General features: G+C 39.8%; 1 protein-coding gene across 1 annotated transcript; it reads left to right on the plus strand.

The window, feature by feature from the left end:
- The first annotated feature begins 10202 nt into the window (after positions 1-10202).
- On the plus strand, positions 10203-16804 carry LOC133795817 (adenylyl-sulfate kinase 3-like). The gene is made up of 7 exons (XM_062233276.1): positions 10203-10738; positions 10995-11135; positions 12021-12170; positions 12291-12409; positions 12530-12614; positions 15815-15861; positions 16312-16804. The coding sequence occupies exons 1-7, from the start codon at positions 10459-10461 to the stop codon at positions 16408-16410; spliced, it is 921 nt and encodes a 306-aa protein (XP_062089260.1). The 5' UTR covers positions 10203-10458; the 3' UTR covers positions 16411-16804.
- Positions 16805-17843: the final 1039 nt, after the last annotated feature.

The raw sequence follows: 17843 nt of genomic DNA on the forward strand, positions 1-17843 counted from the left end.
TCCAAGGAAACAAGAAGTTTGAATGGACAGTAGAATGCGAAAGCGCATTCCTTGACCTGAAGGCACATCTGGCTGAACCGCCCGTGCTATCCAAGCCCAAGGCAGGAGAGCCTCTTTTCCTCTACCTGGATGTCACTGAGGACGCGGCTAGCGCCGTACTAGTACGAGAAGAGGACCAAGTTCAAAAGCCAGTCTATTACATCAGCAAGAGACTCATCGGGGCAGAATCACGATACCCATTGATGGAAAAATTGGCGTTCTGCCTAATCACGGCCTCGCGAAAGCTCAGGCCGTACTTCCAATCTCACTCGGTACACGTCATGACCGATCAACCTCTAAGGCAGGTTTTGCAAAAGCCTGAAGCATCGGGACGTTTGTTAAAGTGGGCGGTCGAACTCAGTCAGTTCGAGATTTTCTATACTCCACGAACTACCATAAAAAGTCAGACCTTGGCCGACTTTGTGGCAGAGTGCACGGGATTCCAGGAGGATCCGTCAGAAGGCTCTCCCCAGATCGCCTCGCCCCATTCGCTGTGGAGGATCTTTGTGGATGGCTCATCCAACGAGAACGGCTCCGAGGCCGGAATCATTCTGATATCCCCCGAGGGACATAGATTCCACTCGGCGCTAAGGTTCGGGTTCAAGGCGTCTAACAACGAGGCAGAGTACGAAGCTTTGTTGGCTGGGCTGAGGGTAGCCAATGAGTTAAAGGTGAGCTCCATCCAGTGCTTTAGTGACTCCCAGCTCGTGGTAAACCAGGTTCTGGGCGAATATCAGGCGCAGGGACCCAAGATGGCCGCCTATTTGGCGAAGGTAAAAGCCGAGCTGTCCGCATTTGAGCGAGGATCGATCAAACAGATACCTCGAGAACAGAACACCAATGCAGATGCTCTTGCCAAGCTCGCCACCTCGGGAGAGACAGAGACCCTGGGGTTGGTGCCAATAGAATTCTTGGAAAAACCAAGTATAGAAGGATATCGGGCAAAGGTCGAGATGATCGACGCCAGGCCAACCTGGATGACCCCCATTCTTGAATATCTCGTCGAGGGCAAGCTGCCTGAGGGACGTAATGACGCGCGGCGAGTCCTATATCAAGCTCCCAGATATACGATAGTCGATGGAGTGTTGTACCGACGTGGGCACTCCTTACCTCTCCTCCGGTGCGTTCTTCCAAGTGAAGCGAAGGCCATCCTGCAGGAAATTCACGAAGGATTCTACGGAGACCACACTGGGGGGCAAAGCTTGGCCTTAAAGGTTCTCAGGCAAGGTTATTATTGGTCGACTCTGTCCAAAGACTCGATCTCATATGTGAAAAAGTGCGACAAGTGCCAGCGATTCGCTGCAGTTGCCCGAGTTCCTCCAGTCGAGCTGAAAATGATCTCGGCCCCTTGGCCGTTCGCCATTTGGGGGATAGACTTAGTAGGCGCCCTGCCTATCGGAGAGAGCGGGGTCCGTTACGCCGTGATCGCCATCGACTACTTCACTAAGTGAGCCGAGGCAGAGCCGTTGGCAACGATCACGTCTAAAAAGGTGCTTGACTTCGTGATTAAAAGCATCATCTGTCGATTCGGCCTTCCCAAGAAGATCGTCTCCGATAACGGCACTCAGTTCGACAGCGACCTGTTCACTGAGTTTTGTGAAAGGCACGGAATTGTGAAAGGCTTCTCCTCCGTGGCCTATCCTCAGGCGAACGGCCAGGTCGAGGCTGTCAACAAGACTCTAAAGGCAAGCCTCAAGAAAAGATTAGATGAAGCGAAGGGGGTCTAGCCGGAACAGCTCCCCCAAGTCCTATGGGCATACCGGACCTCGCATCGGACTCCTACGGGTCATACTCCTTTCTCCCTAACCTTCGGGAGTGAAGCAGTCCTCCCCGTGGAGGTTAAGGTTCTGTCGCATAGAGTCCAGTCCTACGACCAAGGTCGGAACCATGAGCTCCTATGCCATTCCCTAGACCTAGTTGATGAAAGGCGAGAGGATTCGCAACTCCAGCTCGCCCATTATCAGCAGAAGATCACTCGCCACTTTAACACCAAAGTCAGAAAACATGCCTTTAGCGTTGGCGACTTGGTCCTAAGGAGAGTTTTCCTGGCCGGGAAAGATCCCAAAGATGGAGTCTTGGGACCGAACTGGGAAGGACCCTACAAGGTCATCGAAGTCATCAGGGAGGGAACTTATAAGTTAGCTCGACTTGATGGAGGGGCCGTCCCATGGACTTGGAACACCATCCACTTAAAGAAATATTATCAATGATCCACTTGTAAGGCCTGGAAGGCCACTTTTTATGTATTAATAAAAATCAGCTTTTTACGCATATTTGCAAGTGTAATCTTAAAGTAACCACGAAAGACCATTTCCCAGTTACTTGGGGGGCATATGGTACCTGGATATAATCAGGTCTCCTTAACGACTTAGATGTTGATCCTTATCTATGGATCGTTGCTCTTCTTAAAGAGCTCGAGATATGGATAAGGGTTAACGCTAACTAAGTCCTATCCTGGTTTTAACCGGGTCATAAAACTTAGAAGTTGATTTAAATCTATTTCTCGTTGTTCTTCTTAAAGAGCTTGAGATATGGATAAAAGTTAACACGAACTAAGTTTTTCTAAATAAGTTCCTGGTTTTAACCGGGTCATAAAACTTAGAAGTTGATTTAAATCTATTTCTCGTTGTTCTTCTTAAAGAGCTTGAGATATGGATAAAAGTTAACACGAACTAAGTTTTTCTAAATAAGTTCCTGGTTTTAACCGGGTCATAAAACTTAGAAGTTGATTTAAATCTATTTCTCGTTGTTCTTCTTAAAGAGCTTGAGATATGGATAAAAGTTAACACGAACTAAGTTTTCTAAATAAGTTCCTGGTTTTAACCGGGTCATAAAACTTAGAAGTTGATGTAAATCTATTTATCGTTGTTCTTTTTAAAGAGCTCGAAATATAGATAACGCTTAACACAAGACTAAGTTTATAAAAAAGATATACATATATATATTGTAGCCAAAAGCATAAAAAAAAAACCGTAAGTTAAAGGCGTCGAGGCAAATTGTCTCGAGGTGAAAACACCTCATGCAAAGGTTACATACAAAAAACTTAAAAATATTCAAAGGCAAAAAAGAAAAAGCGCCCTAGGCTCCGTCAGTTGGCCCTTTGGAGGTCGTTGTTTCACCCTGCTCCGCCGCGCCAGAGGCTTCCCCAGTTTCCGAAGGCGGCGCCTCTTTCTCAAGGCGAGCTTGAAACTTCACCAGCAAGCTCGCCCAAAGGCTCGATGACATGAAGGAGAAGTCAGCCTCCAGGTTGAAAGCCCAGCAGTGATAGAACAGATCCTGCATGGACTGCTCCGATGTGGTCCGTTCGGCCTCCAGGGCGACCTGGGCGGCTTGGATCTCAGTCTTCGCAGCCTCGAGGTCTTTCCGCGAGGTGGCAAGGGAGGTCTCGAGCTCTTGGACCTTCAAGCGGGTCTTCTCCAACTCGGCCTTCGAGGTCGCCAAGGCATCTTTAGTCACCTTGGCCTCCTGAAGGGTGGCCTGGTGCTCGGTCCTCATATCCTCGAGCTGAGTTTTGGCCCTGGTGATGCTCCGGTGAAGAGCGACGACGCCCTGCGGGAAATGAAAGATAAATTGCCTTAGAGGAAAAGTAGGGCAAAGTATAATGGTAAAAGCCTAAGACAAAGAAAAAAGGAGGGGGCAGCTTACCGTTAGAGTCATGCTCATTGAAGACTCCATTATGTCAACCGGGCTCATTGTCTCAATAGCCTGGAGCTCTTTCTCGGTGAACTTATAGATATGGTCAACGGCGTAGTTCGCCGATTCGTACTCCGTTCCCCGGAAGGCATCGGGGATCTTCTCCAGGTTCTGAGGGTTGACTGGGATGCACACATTGGAGGCCACCGCAGCCGAAGCCCCGAGCTCCGTCCCTGCGTCCTGGGTGATGGTTGGAGTTCGCTGAGGTGGTGGAGGCATTTGGCCTGCTCCGGCAGCAGGAAGAATCGCTCCCGCGTCCTGGGCTGACGGGGTTTTCTCCTTCTCCTTTGCCGGGGACTTGGTGGAGGTCCCAGCAATGCTCCTGGACCCCCAGAGCCTTTTCAGTCTTGGCTCGGCTGAGGGGTTTCCCCCAAAGACTGCGCCTCGCAAGCTCCCCTCGGGCTGAGACATCTCTTCTGTCAAACAAAAAACATGGTTATTACAAGTTAACAATCATACAGAGATAAAGACAAAAGGTTAAAGCTAAAAAATATACGAATACTAAGGGAGCCCTACCCCCCGAGTTGGAAGAACCTAAGACGATTATTTCCCAAACTGGCGCAGGTTCTGGCTCCGGGTCCGATTCGGGGCTAGATTCTCCTACGTACTGCCTAAGCCCCGGAGCATAGATACCCCTCTGGAGTGATGGCCATGTGCGTAGGTTTGTCCCATACTCCTGGAAAAGGATCGATCTAAAGGATAAGGTGTTATCTACTACTACGGTACCCCTAGGACGGCTCTCCTGGTGGTCCAGCACGAGCCGGTCGACACAATGGAGCAGGAGCGTGTTCAGGTCCGGATCGCTCCTGTGATGATGGACGAGCTGCCTAGGATTGAACCTAGCCAGCCGGGGGTCTGCAGCGGCCCTATCTAGACTCCTAAACAAGTAAGGGTTACCTTGGCCAGAAGGACCCGCGGCTGCTCCGGATTGGATCCTCTCCCCGCCCATCCTCTGGGCGACCTCCAAGGTCCTCTTCATGTTCCTCACGAGCAGAACTTCATCGCCCTCGTCCTCCTCACCTTCATCTTCTGTGACCTCCTCCACATTGATAGGTCTGATGTCGCGAGCTGGGGGCAGCCCCCTGGGCCTCTTTAGGTTCAGGGTTTGATTCAGAAAAATCAACTTGCAAGCCACCATCGTCTCGTCTGTCACGAGCACGCGATAATCCTTCTCACTGGGGGGCAAGCCCGCTAGTGTTTCATATTGTGCTCCGAGGGTCACAGATTTCTCTGTCCTCGCGAAAATGGCTGCGTAATGAGTTTAAGTCAGAAAGGGGTACAGGAGGAGCTAAAGTGATATTTAAACACACGAGCTAGGGTCAGAGAGCGCTTACGAGGACGATTGAAGTAGTGGTGCTCGCAGTTCCGGAACCCAGTTGACATGAAGAACTGGTCCTTGAAATCATTGGGGTGGCTGGGCAGCTCGATGACCGCCGCCGTGTTGGGAAAACGGGTTAAATAGTAAAACCCGTCGCCTCGCCCCCGCTGGTCTGGGCTGGCTTTGAGGCAAAAGAAATATAAAATATCCGCAGGAGTGGGGACCTCCCACTCTTGCTTCTAGAACAAGTACCTCAACCCTGCCAGCAGACGGTAGGAGTTGGGGGGGAGCTGAAATGGGGCCAACCCCACGTAGTTCAGGAAATCAGCAAAGTACTGATCCAGGGGAAGGAAGGCCCCTGCCTTAAAGTGTTCACCGCTCCAGGCCGCGAACGATTCGTCGAGCGGCGCGCAGCTCCGCTCGCCATCCGAGGCAGGTCGGGCAATAACGGAGGCTTTCCCCAGCGGGATGTTGTGAGTGAGGAAGAGTTTGTTAATCTTCGTCTGATCGGTTATCTTTGAGACGATTCTCTCCGCCTCAAAGAATGCGTCAGGGGCCACCTCGACCTCCTTCTCCACTGCCGGCCCGAAACGGGGGATCGGGGAGCTAGGCATCACCGCATTTCCTTTCTCCTGCTGGGAGGCCGAGCTTCCAACGTTCTTCTGGGGGAGATTCCTTTTTGGAGCCATCTGGTCGCCTAACGAACAAAAGAAAACACTTTAGAAAAGGCGACCCAAGCAGGAGGAAGAAGCAATTATTACTTGCACGAGCTGAGGTAAGCCCAGCCCGTGGAGAGTGGAGCCACGCGGTTCAGTGAACACGCGCTCATACTCCCAACAGATCCCCGATTACTCGGAATTCGTGTGTCAGGAGGTTCAGAATAGAATTTGCCTTGGTGGGAAAGTTTCAGTAGGCAGAAAATTGCAAAACCGCTTGTGAGGCGTGTTCCCTAAGCTACCCAGTTTTGCACCCAAAAATTCCCAAAACTCCTACCCAGAAATTTTCCCAGGAAAGGCATCCTGAAACCCATATTCTAAAGCGATTTCCTACAAGAAATATACCCTAACCTAAAAAGGCTGTCACCCTCCATATCCACAAAACCCAGAAAACCCTTGCATGCGGCTACAGTAAATTTTTTTACCTAAGCTACAGTAGCATGTTTTCAAAGCACACAGGGTCAGGAAACTTACAGTGTATGGCTGGGAGGTAGACGAGAGTGTTGCGTTGGTAGGAGCTTCGTCGGTGTAGTAGCTTCCAAAGCTTCGGAGAAATCCGTACGCCTAAGCTTCTTGAACGATGAAAATGGTAGCAACAGAGTCGAGGGTTTCGTTCTTCGGGAATATGGAGAGGAAAGAGGAAAAGAGGTTTGGAAAATTTCGAATGAAAGGGTGGCCCGTGCGTAGGGTGGACACCCCCTTTTTATATGCATGAAGGATCACGTGTAGAAGGCTCTTGGATGGCCCTGATGAGGGATCCGAGGCCCTCCACTCGAAATACGAAACGACGGCTGGGCATAGGCTAGGCCATTAAATGCGGTTCTCGTAAGACGTACCGTCACCACCCATGATGTTCCACGTATCAGGCGCCTGCATAAAGAGTGGAATGCGAAGAGTTTGTGGGGAAGTCTAAAAGCCCCTATTGTGGTCTTATATGCGACGTCATATACCACGAACAGGAGCTTGGGGGGCAGATGTACGCCCTGATTTTCCCACGGGCTGATTAGCAGGCCGAGCTTCGGACTAATCATGGTTAGTCCATAAACATCCCCCAGACCGGAGCTCCTGTCTTGAGGTCGTACCCCCCTTAGCTCGAGGAATCCTCAAGGACTCGCCAAGACTCGCCAAGACTGGAGCAAGGAATCGGAAGGCCGAAGGTCGGGTCAAATGCGCAGCTCGTGGTACGAGCTAGATATGGAGGCTATGACCCCTTGTAAAGTCAACATACGCAAGATAAACGTGCATATATCTGGCATCACGTGTCCGATATCTCCCTGACTTCTCGGACACACAGCAGGAACGTTCAGACACCCACGGCTGGGTTGGGCTGTGCGGCCCATTATCTCCTTACCTATCGATTTGACCACACTTATGTGTCAGGTTTAGGAATTAATCATGAATGTCACAGAGTTGATATAACAAATAAGAAGGTCACGGGATGACCTCCTTACCAACTTCCAGGTGCCTTCTCCTATAAATATGGAGACCCTGGGAGTTGATAAGGGTTGGAAAAAATAGTCCCTGGAAAGATATATACTTTGTAACCAAATATCCAGAATATATCAATAATATTAACTAGTGGAGTAGAAGGATTTTAACCTTTGAACCACTTAAAAACGTGTCTTGAGTCACCTATTTCATTCTCTAAGATCTTATATCTGTTACGGTTCTACGTTTGGCACTAATCCCTTTCTCTCATTCTCTTAATTACCTGTTGCCGAAGAACTGCGTCAACACACTTCTTCATCAGAAGCTATAGAAGTTCATATCTATGACTAACACTCCCACTCAATTATACTACCAAGTTCCCAAGATGTAAGTATGGGCTACTCCGTAGGGTAAGCTGGTCACGAACAAGTCAAAGAACTCAAATAATACAATCAGTTAGAATACTAACCACTCATAATGAGATTGAATTGACCTGTGGTCAACTATATGATATGACTAGAATAGATAATAACGGTATGTTTACTTATCTTATCAACTGTTAATATCAGTCAAGTCTGATGTAACAAATACATCCGATCTTATCTACTTTGCTAATGTTCTAGAAAGAACATAACACTACAATGTGTAAGTAGATCATATCGTAGATTGTCAAGTCAGTGTAAATCCTGTGCATTGACTAATCTTAAGACTAACTTATTTTGAACATATAATCATATTTATATTCCACTGTGATTACGTCACTATAAATACGATTAGCTATATGCTCGGGATTTAATAGAATTTTATATTAAACAAATATTCATGAAAATAAAACATGTAAGCAAAGTGATTGACCAAGTCAAAAAATGATTTTTATTCTTTTATTGATAATAAAATGAGATTATAAAGAATTTGAGTTTTAATTAAGGCATAAAACCCCAACACTTTTGGGATAGACTACTCCTGTGATCAGTCTTTGACAAGAACAATCTTTGGCAAGAACTAATGGTGGGTACTTGCAAGAAAATTCTCTGATGCTTAAGTCAGTTCTCTTTCTATATTTTGACAGAGAAATAGTAGGGTAAAGACTCGAAAAAACTCCCCAAGCCATGGAGAGAAGGATTAGAAACAACTCATCGCCATTGGTCCATATGTCCACTCCAATGTCCGTTTCCCGCCATTCACAACTAACTTCTCCCGAGTCAATCAAATTGCGTGTCACTTTGTAGAGGCTTGGCCTCTGCCTCTGTTTCTCACCCTGCAAGACCCGTTGCTTGTTTCAGTGTATAGTGAAATGAGCATTTTGATGTTCTCCTGCAAACAAAACAATACATTTTGCCTCGTTGTTAGTCACGTGGCATATTCTGTCTTAGTTTTTAATAATATATTAACAATGTTCATAAAAAATGAAAGTATTAAATACGTGGGCAAAATGCAATCACACATATATATTTTGTATGAATGCTGATTTTTCATTGTCAAAAGGAAAAAAAGAAAGGAATTTTCCAAATTCAATCCACGAAGAGATTTAACATTGAAACTTTGTGTACATTTCCAAGAATTTAGTCTAGATCATAAGTCGACCAGAAATGATTTAAAGAATATGGTCTCTCTAGGAATATTATCATAGTTATGTTTAAATTTTGAAGATCATTTAGAAGAGAAAAACTTCTTTAAAGTTAAGAACATCAAGATTCCTTAAATTCGTCATTTTTGGTCAAAGTTATCAATGTAGTATGATTTTATAATTTAGCCTAATATAATTAAATGTTGGGAATAATTAATATAAAAAAAAAAGAATGTTCAAAACTAAAAATAAATTATCACTAAGACAGATTATTTTATAAAAGAAAAAAAATACTAAGTAAAATGGTAAGAAATTTATATAATATTATTTGATTTTTTTAATTTTAAAATAAAAAATATATTTATATGCATTTTTTTGTCGCAATCTTTATATGCATTGTTATAATAGTAACAAACATTTTTTTAATATCTATTTTATTTTAAAATATAAGAATTTAAATTTAATTTTAAAAAGTATGTAGATCTAATTTTTTTACTTATAGCTACAAATAAATAAATAAAAGTGTTCGATATGATAAAACATAGAAATTAGATAGTGACAATTTGTATACTTTTTTGGTTAAATTTAACTTGTAATAATAAATTAAATAATTTTAAAAAAAAATATTAGTTTTAATTTTATGATTTGAATTTTTTTTTAAAGAAAATTTAAGTATGTTTTTGAATTTGAGTATTTTATATTTTGTATTTATGTTTTATTTAAAAAAAATTTATAATTATTTTAAAAATTAGACCATTCAAAGTAAATAAATATAATGTATTTTAAGAAAAATACAAAAATATAAAGTGATACATAATATATATATATATTTTTAAAATGAAAGTCTCTTTAATAGTTTGCTAGAAATAGTTTAACTTATTTTTAATTTGAGATTTATATGTTTACATATTTTAATTTTCACATATATTATATTTTCTAGTGTTACATAATGAATATTTATTTAAAAGAATTCCCAAAATATCAAATTGGTCACGATAATATCTCCATCTATGGTTAGGCCAACTTTCCTAATATATGGGACTCATAAGTCATAAAGCTAGCAACTTAAAAAAAGAAAGGAAAAAAAATTCCAAATCATAATAATTAAAGATAAGATTTTGTATTTGTGTGGACTGTGGGGCCAACATGGATAATGAAATGAGGCTATAAGTGCGCCTAAGAACGTGGTCTAATTATGGAGTCACATACACATTCCTTAGTTAAATAATTACTTAACAACGACGTCGCTTTGAAAACAAACTCCAACGTCGGACTTATCAGAGTCACGCTCCACAACGATGACTAACATATTTCTCAGTTTCAAAACCATTATTATTATTTAATAATAATTGAAAAACAATTTAGAAAAAAAAGGTCAGATACATTTATAAAAGAGACTCGTTTGAATCGTTTCTATCTTTAAATGCTGAGACAGAGACCCTACCGAAACTCTCTCACCACCACAAAACCATTGAGACTATACAATTTCATAAATTCTCTCACGTTTAGCAGTGGACTAACTCCCACCGCTCACCGCCCAAAAAAAAAAAAAAAAACCCACATTTTCGCTTCTTCATTCGCCTGTACAATTTTTCCCCCTATTTTTAGAGATTAAATTTACGATTTTACTGCCGCTTGTGTTGTGGGGTTGGCCATATTGTAGAAATTAAATATTATTATTTGGATTCTATGAGAAAATGATTGCAATTGGAGGGGGATCAGCAACAGTGGCTGGGGGCACATCATCACCGTCATCATCGTCTCGGGGGTTTGGTGTTGGGATCAAACCATCTTATTCGTTTCTGTCTTCGTCTTCTTCTTCATTCAACCCTGGGTTTTTGAGATTTTCCGATTCCGGCTCTGTACATAGTTGTTTAAGTTCGAGGGGGTCTGTTCGAATCAAAGCCATGGAAGGGTCCACAACTGTGACTGTGAATGAGACCGACTTGAACACCAATGGCCATGCTGGGAATCTGGGTATTTTTTTTTTATCCATTGATTCCTTTTGAGGTTGTGGGGGTTTTTTTTCCATCTTTACTGTGGCCTGTTTGGTTTTTGGAAAAGTGGCTGGTAAAAGAGGATGTTTTTGTACCATTTAATATATGTGAAGCAGAGTATGAATATGGGTTTTGTTTTTTTAAAATGACCGGAATAAAAAGGAATATAGATGCAGTTGTGGTTTGGATTACCAAAGGATGATTTTTCACATAGTTTTTTTTTTTTCGATTGATAGATCAAAATCAGAGTCTACTGTCTAGCATTGGCAATTCTACCAACATTAAGTGGCATGAATGTTCTGTTAACAAAGTTGAAAGACAGAAGTTGCTGAAACAAAAGGGATGTGTGATATGGATCACGGGTCTTAGTGCTTCAGGTTTGCATTCATTCTTTATTCGTCGTTTTATTGCTTTTTCATGGAATGATTTTTGTTGAACCAAGATAATGCACAATCACAATGTATAATGATCTGCAGCCACATTAGGTATAAGAAACATACAGATCTATTCCAAACATTGATACCGTTTATAAACATCTTTCTTATTATTGTTATTTTTTGGGGTCTTGTCTACGGCCTTATAATTAATAAAATTAATTAGAGATCAGTTGCAAGTCCAATGTTTAAATTGCATTGTTTCTGGTTCCTTATATTAATATTGTAGGTTTAGGCGAGGAGCCAGTTTTAAAATAAATAAAATTTTAAATGTCTTGAATAACTGTAAACCGTTACTTGTTTGCCCTCTAGCTTAGGTCTCTTGTGTTGTGTTGGGATATTTAATATGAACTAGAACAGTTATTGTAAACTCGCTCTGTTGACTTTATTTTTGTTTATTTTGGATAACTATATTTATTGTGCATGGTTTATAAGGCATGTTTAAGAGCTCTTTTGCTCTTACGATATGGGGAATAGGCCTATCACCCACTTGGTACCCCTAACCATCTGCAGCTTGATCTTCATAGAGTTAGAAGGCAACTATGGATAGCTCTACTCTTAACGACAATGAAGTATATTTCAAACTTTTTTTACGCATGCCAAACTATGAGTTTGGTTTAAATTTAATCCGACACTTAATTATGTTATTGTTCGAATTCATGTCTATTTTTGATGAGAAGATGCTTAAAGATATAAATTATGACATACTGAACTGTTTAACATGTAAACTTAATTAACAACATAATTTTAGCTAAATTTTGGTGCCACTGTGTATGCTATTCATCAATTGTTTCCTCTTTCCCTGTTTAACTTTAAGTAAAATATTAGGGAAGAGCTCTGTGGCATGTGCTTTGAGTCAGATGTTTCACAGCAGGGGGAAGTTGTCTTATGTCCTTGACGGCGACAATGTCAGGCATGGCCTGAATCGTGACCTTAGCTTTAAAGCAGAAGACCGTGCAGAGAACATAAGGAGAATTGGTGAGTCTATTACTCTATTTAGTGGTAATTATAGGAACAATGTTGTATATGATATGCATACATTGAAGCAAATGTGTAAATATTGTATTTAGAGGGTTCAATATATTTGCTGTATTCCAGGTGAGGTGGCTAAACTCTTTGCAGATGCTGGAGTTATTTGCATTGCTAGTTTAATTTCTCCGTATGCAAGAGATCGAGATGCCTGCCGAGCATTGCTACCTGATGGGGATTTTATAGAGGTTGGTACTACCAATGTTTTATTTGCTGCTGTGCAACATATTTTTGGAAAAGGAAATTGACTATTTATCGCAAGTTAAGATGATAGTTTACAACAGTCTGAGGAAACTTTTATTCAACAGGTGTTCATGGACGTGCCCCTCCAAGTTTGTGAGGAAAGGGACCCTAAAGGCCTCTATAAGCTTGCCCGTGCAGGAAAGATCAAAGGTACATATCAGGCTACCTTGTTAATTTTTTGGATTAATGAAATCTAAACTAAACAACAGTCTAACTATATATCTAGGCCACCTCTCAACTGTCAAAATCTTTTGAGTTTGACATATGCTCAGCTTTTTTCATGTGCGAGCTTTTTAATGGTGTCAAATATCTTGCGTATTGATTTATCAGCCGACAATATAAAATGGTGACTTGATACCAGAGTGGTTTTAGGATTCTTAGGGTTAGTTTGGTACAGCTGTAGCTATGCTTTAGGGAAAACAGCTGCAGCTGTACTGTGGGAAAAGTTGTTGAGTGTTTGGTAAATTATAGATTTTAAAGTGCTATGAGTTGAAAAATTGAATGAGTATGTCATATTTATTTTATTTAAACAAATTTACATGTTTAAATTAAATATATTTTTGATAAAAGACTATTAAAGTGATCATAAACAAAAATATTATATTATATATAATATATATATTTTATTGTGTATATATATTTTTTTTTTTTGAAAAAAATGAGAAAGAGGTCGAAGAAACCTCCTCTCAATAACAATAAAAACCCTCACTTATGGCGGAGGAAAACCTTGGTAACAAAGGAAAAAAGAAAACAAAAATTACATCCATAAATACACCCATTCCCTACGAAGGTCCAAAAACAAAACATCCTCAAAATCTTTCGTTCTATACACCCACGTGGCTACCCAGAATCTAATCTTATCCCAAAGAGTATCCACTGAAGAAGAGGATTCGTCAAAGATCCTACTATTCCTCTCCAACCAAATAGCCCAAAATGTAGCGAGAACGGTACACTGCCACAAGCGCGGCAACCTCTTACCGCCCTCCATATGAGAGAGGAATAGGTGGGCACAAGAAGAAGGCATACACCAAGAGACTCCGAACTCATGTAGAACTTTACTCCAAAGAGCACTGGCAAACGAGCATCGAAGAAACAAATGGCCCACTGACTCGCTATTCTTTTTACAGTTAACACACCAATTAGGCGATAAGTAATTGAAAGGTCTTCTCCTCTGTAAATTAGCATGGACACTTAACTTGTCCAAGAATAATAACCATCCAAACACTTTAACTTTGGGAGGAACACCACTTTTCCATAATCTCTTTGCCCACGGCCACTCTGGTCCTAACTGATCATAAGCCAAACTATGAAAAGCCAACTGGCAACTAAAAACCTCGCTACTTTCTGGTTTCCAGATCCTTTTATCTTCCAAAATATCCGGCAAATGCACATCTTTAATCAAATCTAACATCTCAATCAAGTTAGGAACCTCCCTCTCGAATAAATTTCTTCTAAATTTGAAATCCCAACCTCCTCCTAAACTACTACCTTCTTCTACCACTCTCAAGTCTCTGATCGAAGCATTCAATGCCTCGGACACTGTGAATAAATCAGTGAAGCGCAACCTCAAGGAACAGTCACCAATCCACGTATCCTCCCAGAATCAAATCCTGTCACCCCTCCCCACTTTGAAGAAAACCCAACGCCGGTACTCCTCATACAACAAAGATATGTCTTTCCATGGACCACGAACTGAAAATCCTCCCCCACCATTTGTATCCCAGAAGCCTCCATCTTCACCATACCTACTTTTGACCACCCTGTGCCATAAAGACAATTTTTCCAAGGGGAATCGCCACAACCACTTCATGAGGAAAGCCTTATTTCTCAAAACCAAATTTCCAATTCCCAAGCCCCCGTGATTACGAGACTTACAAACCTCGTTCCAAGAGACCAAATGATCGGCACCAGACTTGTCCGCACCCTCCCATAAAAAATCACGCATCATTTTCTCCAAAACCATAGCCACATTCTTAGGAATACAAAAAAGCGACAAGTAGTAAACGGGAAGGGAAGACAAAACAAATTGAATCAGAGTCAACCTCCCACCTCTAGACAGAAAAGAGCTCTTCCAGGAGTCCAACCGACTAGCACATTTAGAAATAACCGGATCCCAAAACCCTTTGGATCGAGGAGAAGCCCCCAAAGGAAGGCTCAAGTACTGAACTGGCCACTGACCCACTTCACACCCAATCTCACTAGCTTTCTGATCAACCAACTCTTTCTGCAAATTAGTCCCCAGAAGCTGACATTTTTGCAAATTGATAGATAACCCAGAAACTACACCAAAAACCTTGAGAATGTCCAAGAGGATAACCAGGGACTCCTCATCATTTACAAAAAAAATCGTATCATCTGCAAACTGAAGGTGGCTCACGTCGACTTTATCCTTGCCCACTGAAAAACCTCTCAATTTATAACTATTAGATGTAGTTAAAATTCGAATTATAATGATGATAGTATTATAATCTTGTTCATGATATAATTAAATATGTAAAACTTGAGTTATCACAAAACTCTCATTTTTTATGTCTTTAATTATTTTCTTTTTATTTTTTTCCCTAAAACATGAAATTGATATGTTTTTGATAAATTATAATTTAAAAATACTAAGAGATACAAAAATAATATTATAGTGTATAATAAACTCTATATTAAAGTGGTTTGTTAATTTAAACTTACTAAAATAAAATAATATCTAATAAATATAAATTATAAAAATAGTTTTTGAAAAAAATATATTTAAGAATTAAATATTTTTTATTTTATTATAATATTAATTTATTTGAAATATTTTTATTTTGAGTAATATATAATAAATAAGTTTATTGTAAAAAAATTTCAAAAAAAACATTTTTAGAAAAAGCTAAAAGTTGAGTTTTGCCAGCTTTAGGGTTTCTGCATAAATTCTTCAATAAGTTATTTTCTGACGGTTTACCAAACATCATTATTGTACAACTTTTTCAGAAAGCAGCTATTAAAAGCAGTCCCAAACGGGGCCTTAGTGTCTTCTGACTTATTTGGTGTTATATGCATGTATATGTTTGGTTCTGTATATGTATATTCTTACTGCTTTTTCTGCTTAAAATTATGCATATATGTGTGGATATTCTTAGGCAGTTCTGTATTATATTCTGAAATTTTTTGTTGTTTTTTCGAATATATATATATATATGTATGTACATATTCTTTATTTTCTTCTACATTGCCCTTTCTTCATATTTATTTACATTAAATACTTTGCTTGCAGATCATTCTGCATTGAACAATTTTCTTGACTTTTGCTACTCCTGAGTTTCGTTTCCATATACTACTTCATACTTATGTGGTATTCATCTAAATTTTTTTAGGTTTTACTGGGATTGATGATCCATATGAGCCACCATTAAATTCTGAGGTTTGTGTACTGTTTCTCTCTCTTGTTGTTTAAATAAAATGGCAAACTTGTCAATGAATACTATAATAGACAAGATAGGTTGAGGTATATTCGTTGAATACTATATTAATAGGCAAAATAGGTTGAGGTATATCCTCTAACCATATCTGCTCACTATATAAACACCAATCGTTCAAGTGCATGTGCTGTTTCACAAAATGGCTCAATTGGCCCCTGAAACATGCAATATCTACCAAAAGTCGATTCTGAAACTTGCTTTAGTTGGTGCATTGTGAACAATGGTGTTTTAAAGATTCAAATATTAATTGTTTTGCTGGGATAAAACCTGCTACTAATGATAATTTTTACAAGCAAATCTCTTCTGACTTAGAGACTGCAGAGTATCAAGTTTTTGTTATTGCTGTAATCTAAAATGCAAGTTTAATAGGGAAACATCTTTTTTCTTTTCAGATAGTTTTGAAACACAAAGGAGGGGACCGTGACTCACCTATTGAAATGGCTGAAGAAGTGATTTCCTACTTGGAAGAGAAGGGTTTCCTCCAGGCATGAGGATGAGCTTCCCTTGTCCGTGTTGGTCATTTTTTTTATATTTATAAGGGAATAATCCATTGGAGGAAAAACCACTTGTTCCCTGAATACAATAACAATCCTCAGGCGTTCTCTGATAAAGTCTAAGACAAGAGAGAGGCTAGTTCATAAGTTATCGCCTTCTGGCTTTTTATTTTTTTCCTAAATTTTTTTCAGTTCATGTTCGTTGAAAATTTAGTGTTTGTAAATAATGTGGGATTGTTCTTTCACAATATGTCGTCCTACCAGATCGTGTGCCCTTGAATGATATAATTAGTTTCTGCATATAACTTTATAATTAACTGTTTAGAGTTTATGTTTTATTTATTTTAACGTGAAAACAGGGGACAATCTCTTGCTCTCCTTTTTTCCTCTATTTTGCTAGCTTTGTGTTGCTTTTACATGTACCAAGAGAGGGAGAATACAAAAGAATTGAGCTCTTGAGAGGTAATTGCTTGGTTTGGGAAAGTGATAACTAATAATGATTCTTCTTCAAAATTTGTCGAATCTACTTGTGCGGATTGGACTTTTACTATCTAATTCAATCCGAAGTTTTTTTTAGATATGTTTCTAAAAAATTATAAAAATATATACATATAAAAAAATTGATATTTTAAAAATGACATTTTAAATCAAAATAAAATAAAATATTATTGTTTGACTTATGAGTTGATTTTATTTAATGGTTTTAAAGCTTAGTGTTATTCGAGTGTTTTGTTGATTCCTTTGATGAAAAAAAGTAAATGAGTTTTAGTGATACTATCAAATTTACTAAATAATATAACATAAAACAATAAACCAAAGTTTTGGATTGGATTTGATCCACTTTTTCTTTCTCCCTCACTTTTATTATTATTTTTTCTTAAGAAATTGTTTTCTCATGGATTCTAGGTGAATATTTAATATTATGAGCAATATATAATTAAGATATTAGATATTAACTATATAAAAAGTAAAATTTTATGTGGTTTGACCTAAATTTATTGTCTATTTCCATCGTAACAATGAATGTCTTTTATTAATACGAGCAGATTACAAAAAGCAAAGAGTATCTCTTCACTGTGTAGGAGATTTATCACATAAATTGTTTAATGTATGGTAAGAATCTTGATTAAAGTGGGACTAAATAGAATGATCTTTGGCAGGCTGTGATGGGGTAAAATAACTTTAAGATTAAGTAGGATGATAATATGTAAGGTGATTATCACTGGTTGATTTGAAAGAAACTTGTTTGGCTAGGTAATATGCAGACTAATCAAGACTATTATTGGGTAGAAAGCTTGGTTGTGAGAAAGCAGGTTGCTATTTTGATGATTGCTAACCGATGGTTTTATGGGGTTGCCTCTTCACTTCATCTAGCTCTTAAAAAGGGCAGCTAACATCTGCTAGATACATTATCTAGCTAAGATTTTCCA

This window comes from Humulus lupulus, chromosome 1 (assembly GCF_963169125.1).
Source record: "Humulus lupulus chromosome 1, drHumLupu1.1, whole genome shotgun sequence".
Classification (NCBI taxonomy): Eukaryota; Viridiplantae; Streptophyta; class Magnoliopsida; order Rosales; family Cannabaceae; genus Humulus; species Humulus lupulus.

Bases quoted from the DNA above. Each gene is read 5' to 3' on its own strand.
- LOC133795817 (XM_062233276.1), top strand. From the start codon at position 10,459: ATGATTGCAATTGGAGGGGGATCAGCAACAGTGGCTGGGGGCACATCA. The intron at 12,171-12,290 runs GTGAGTCTATTA...GCTGTATTCCAG, and splicing joins AGAGAACATAAGGAGAATTG to GTGAGGTGGCTAAACTCTTT. The intron at 15,862-16,311 runs GTTTGTGTACTG...TTTTCTTTTCAG, and splicing joins AGCCACCATTAAATTCTGAG to ATAGTTTTGAAACACAAAGG.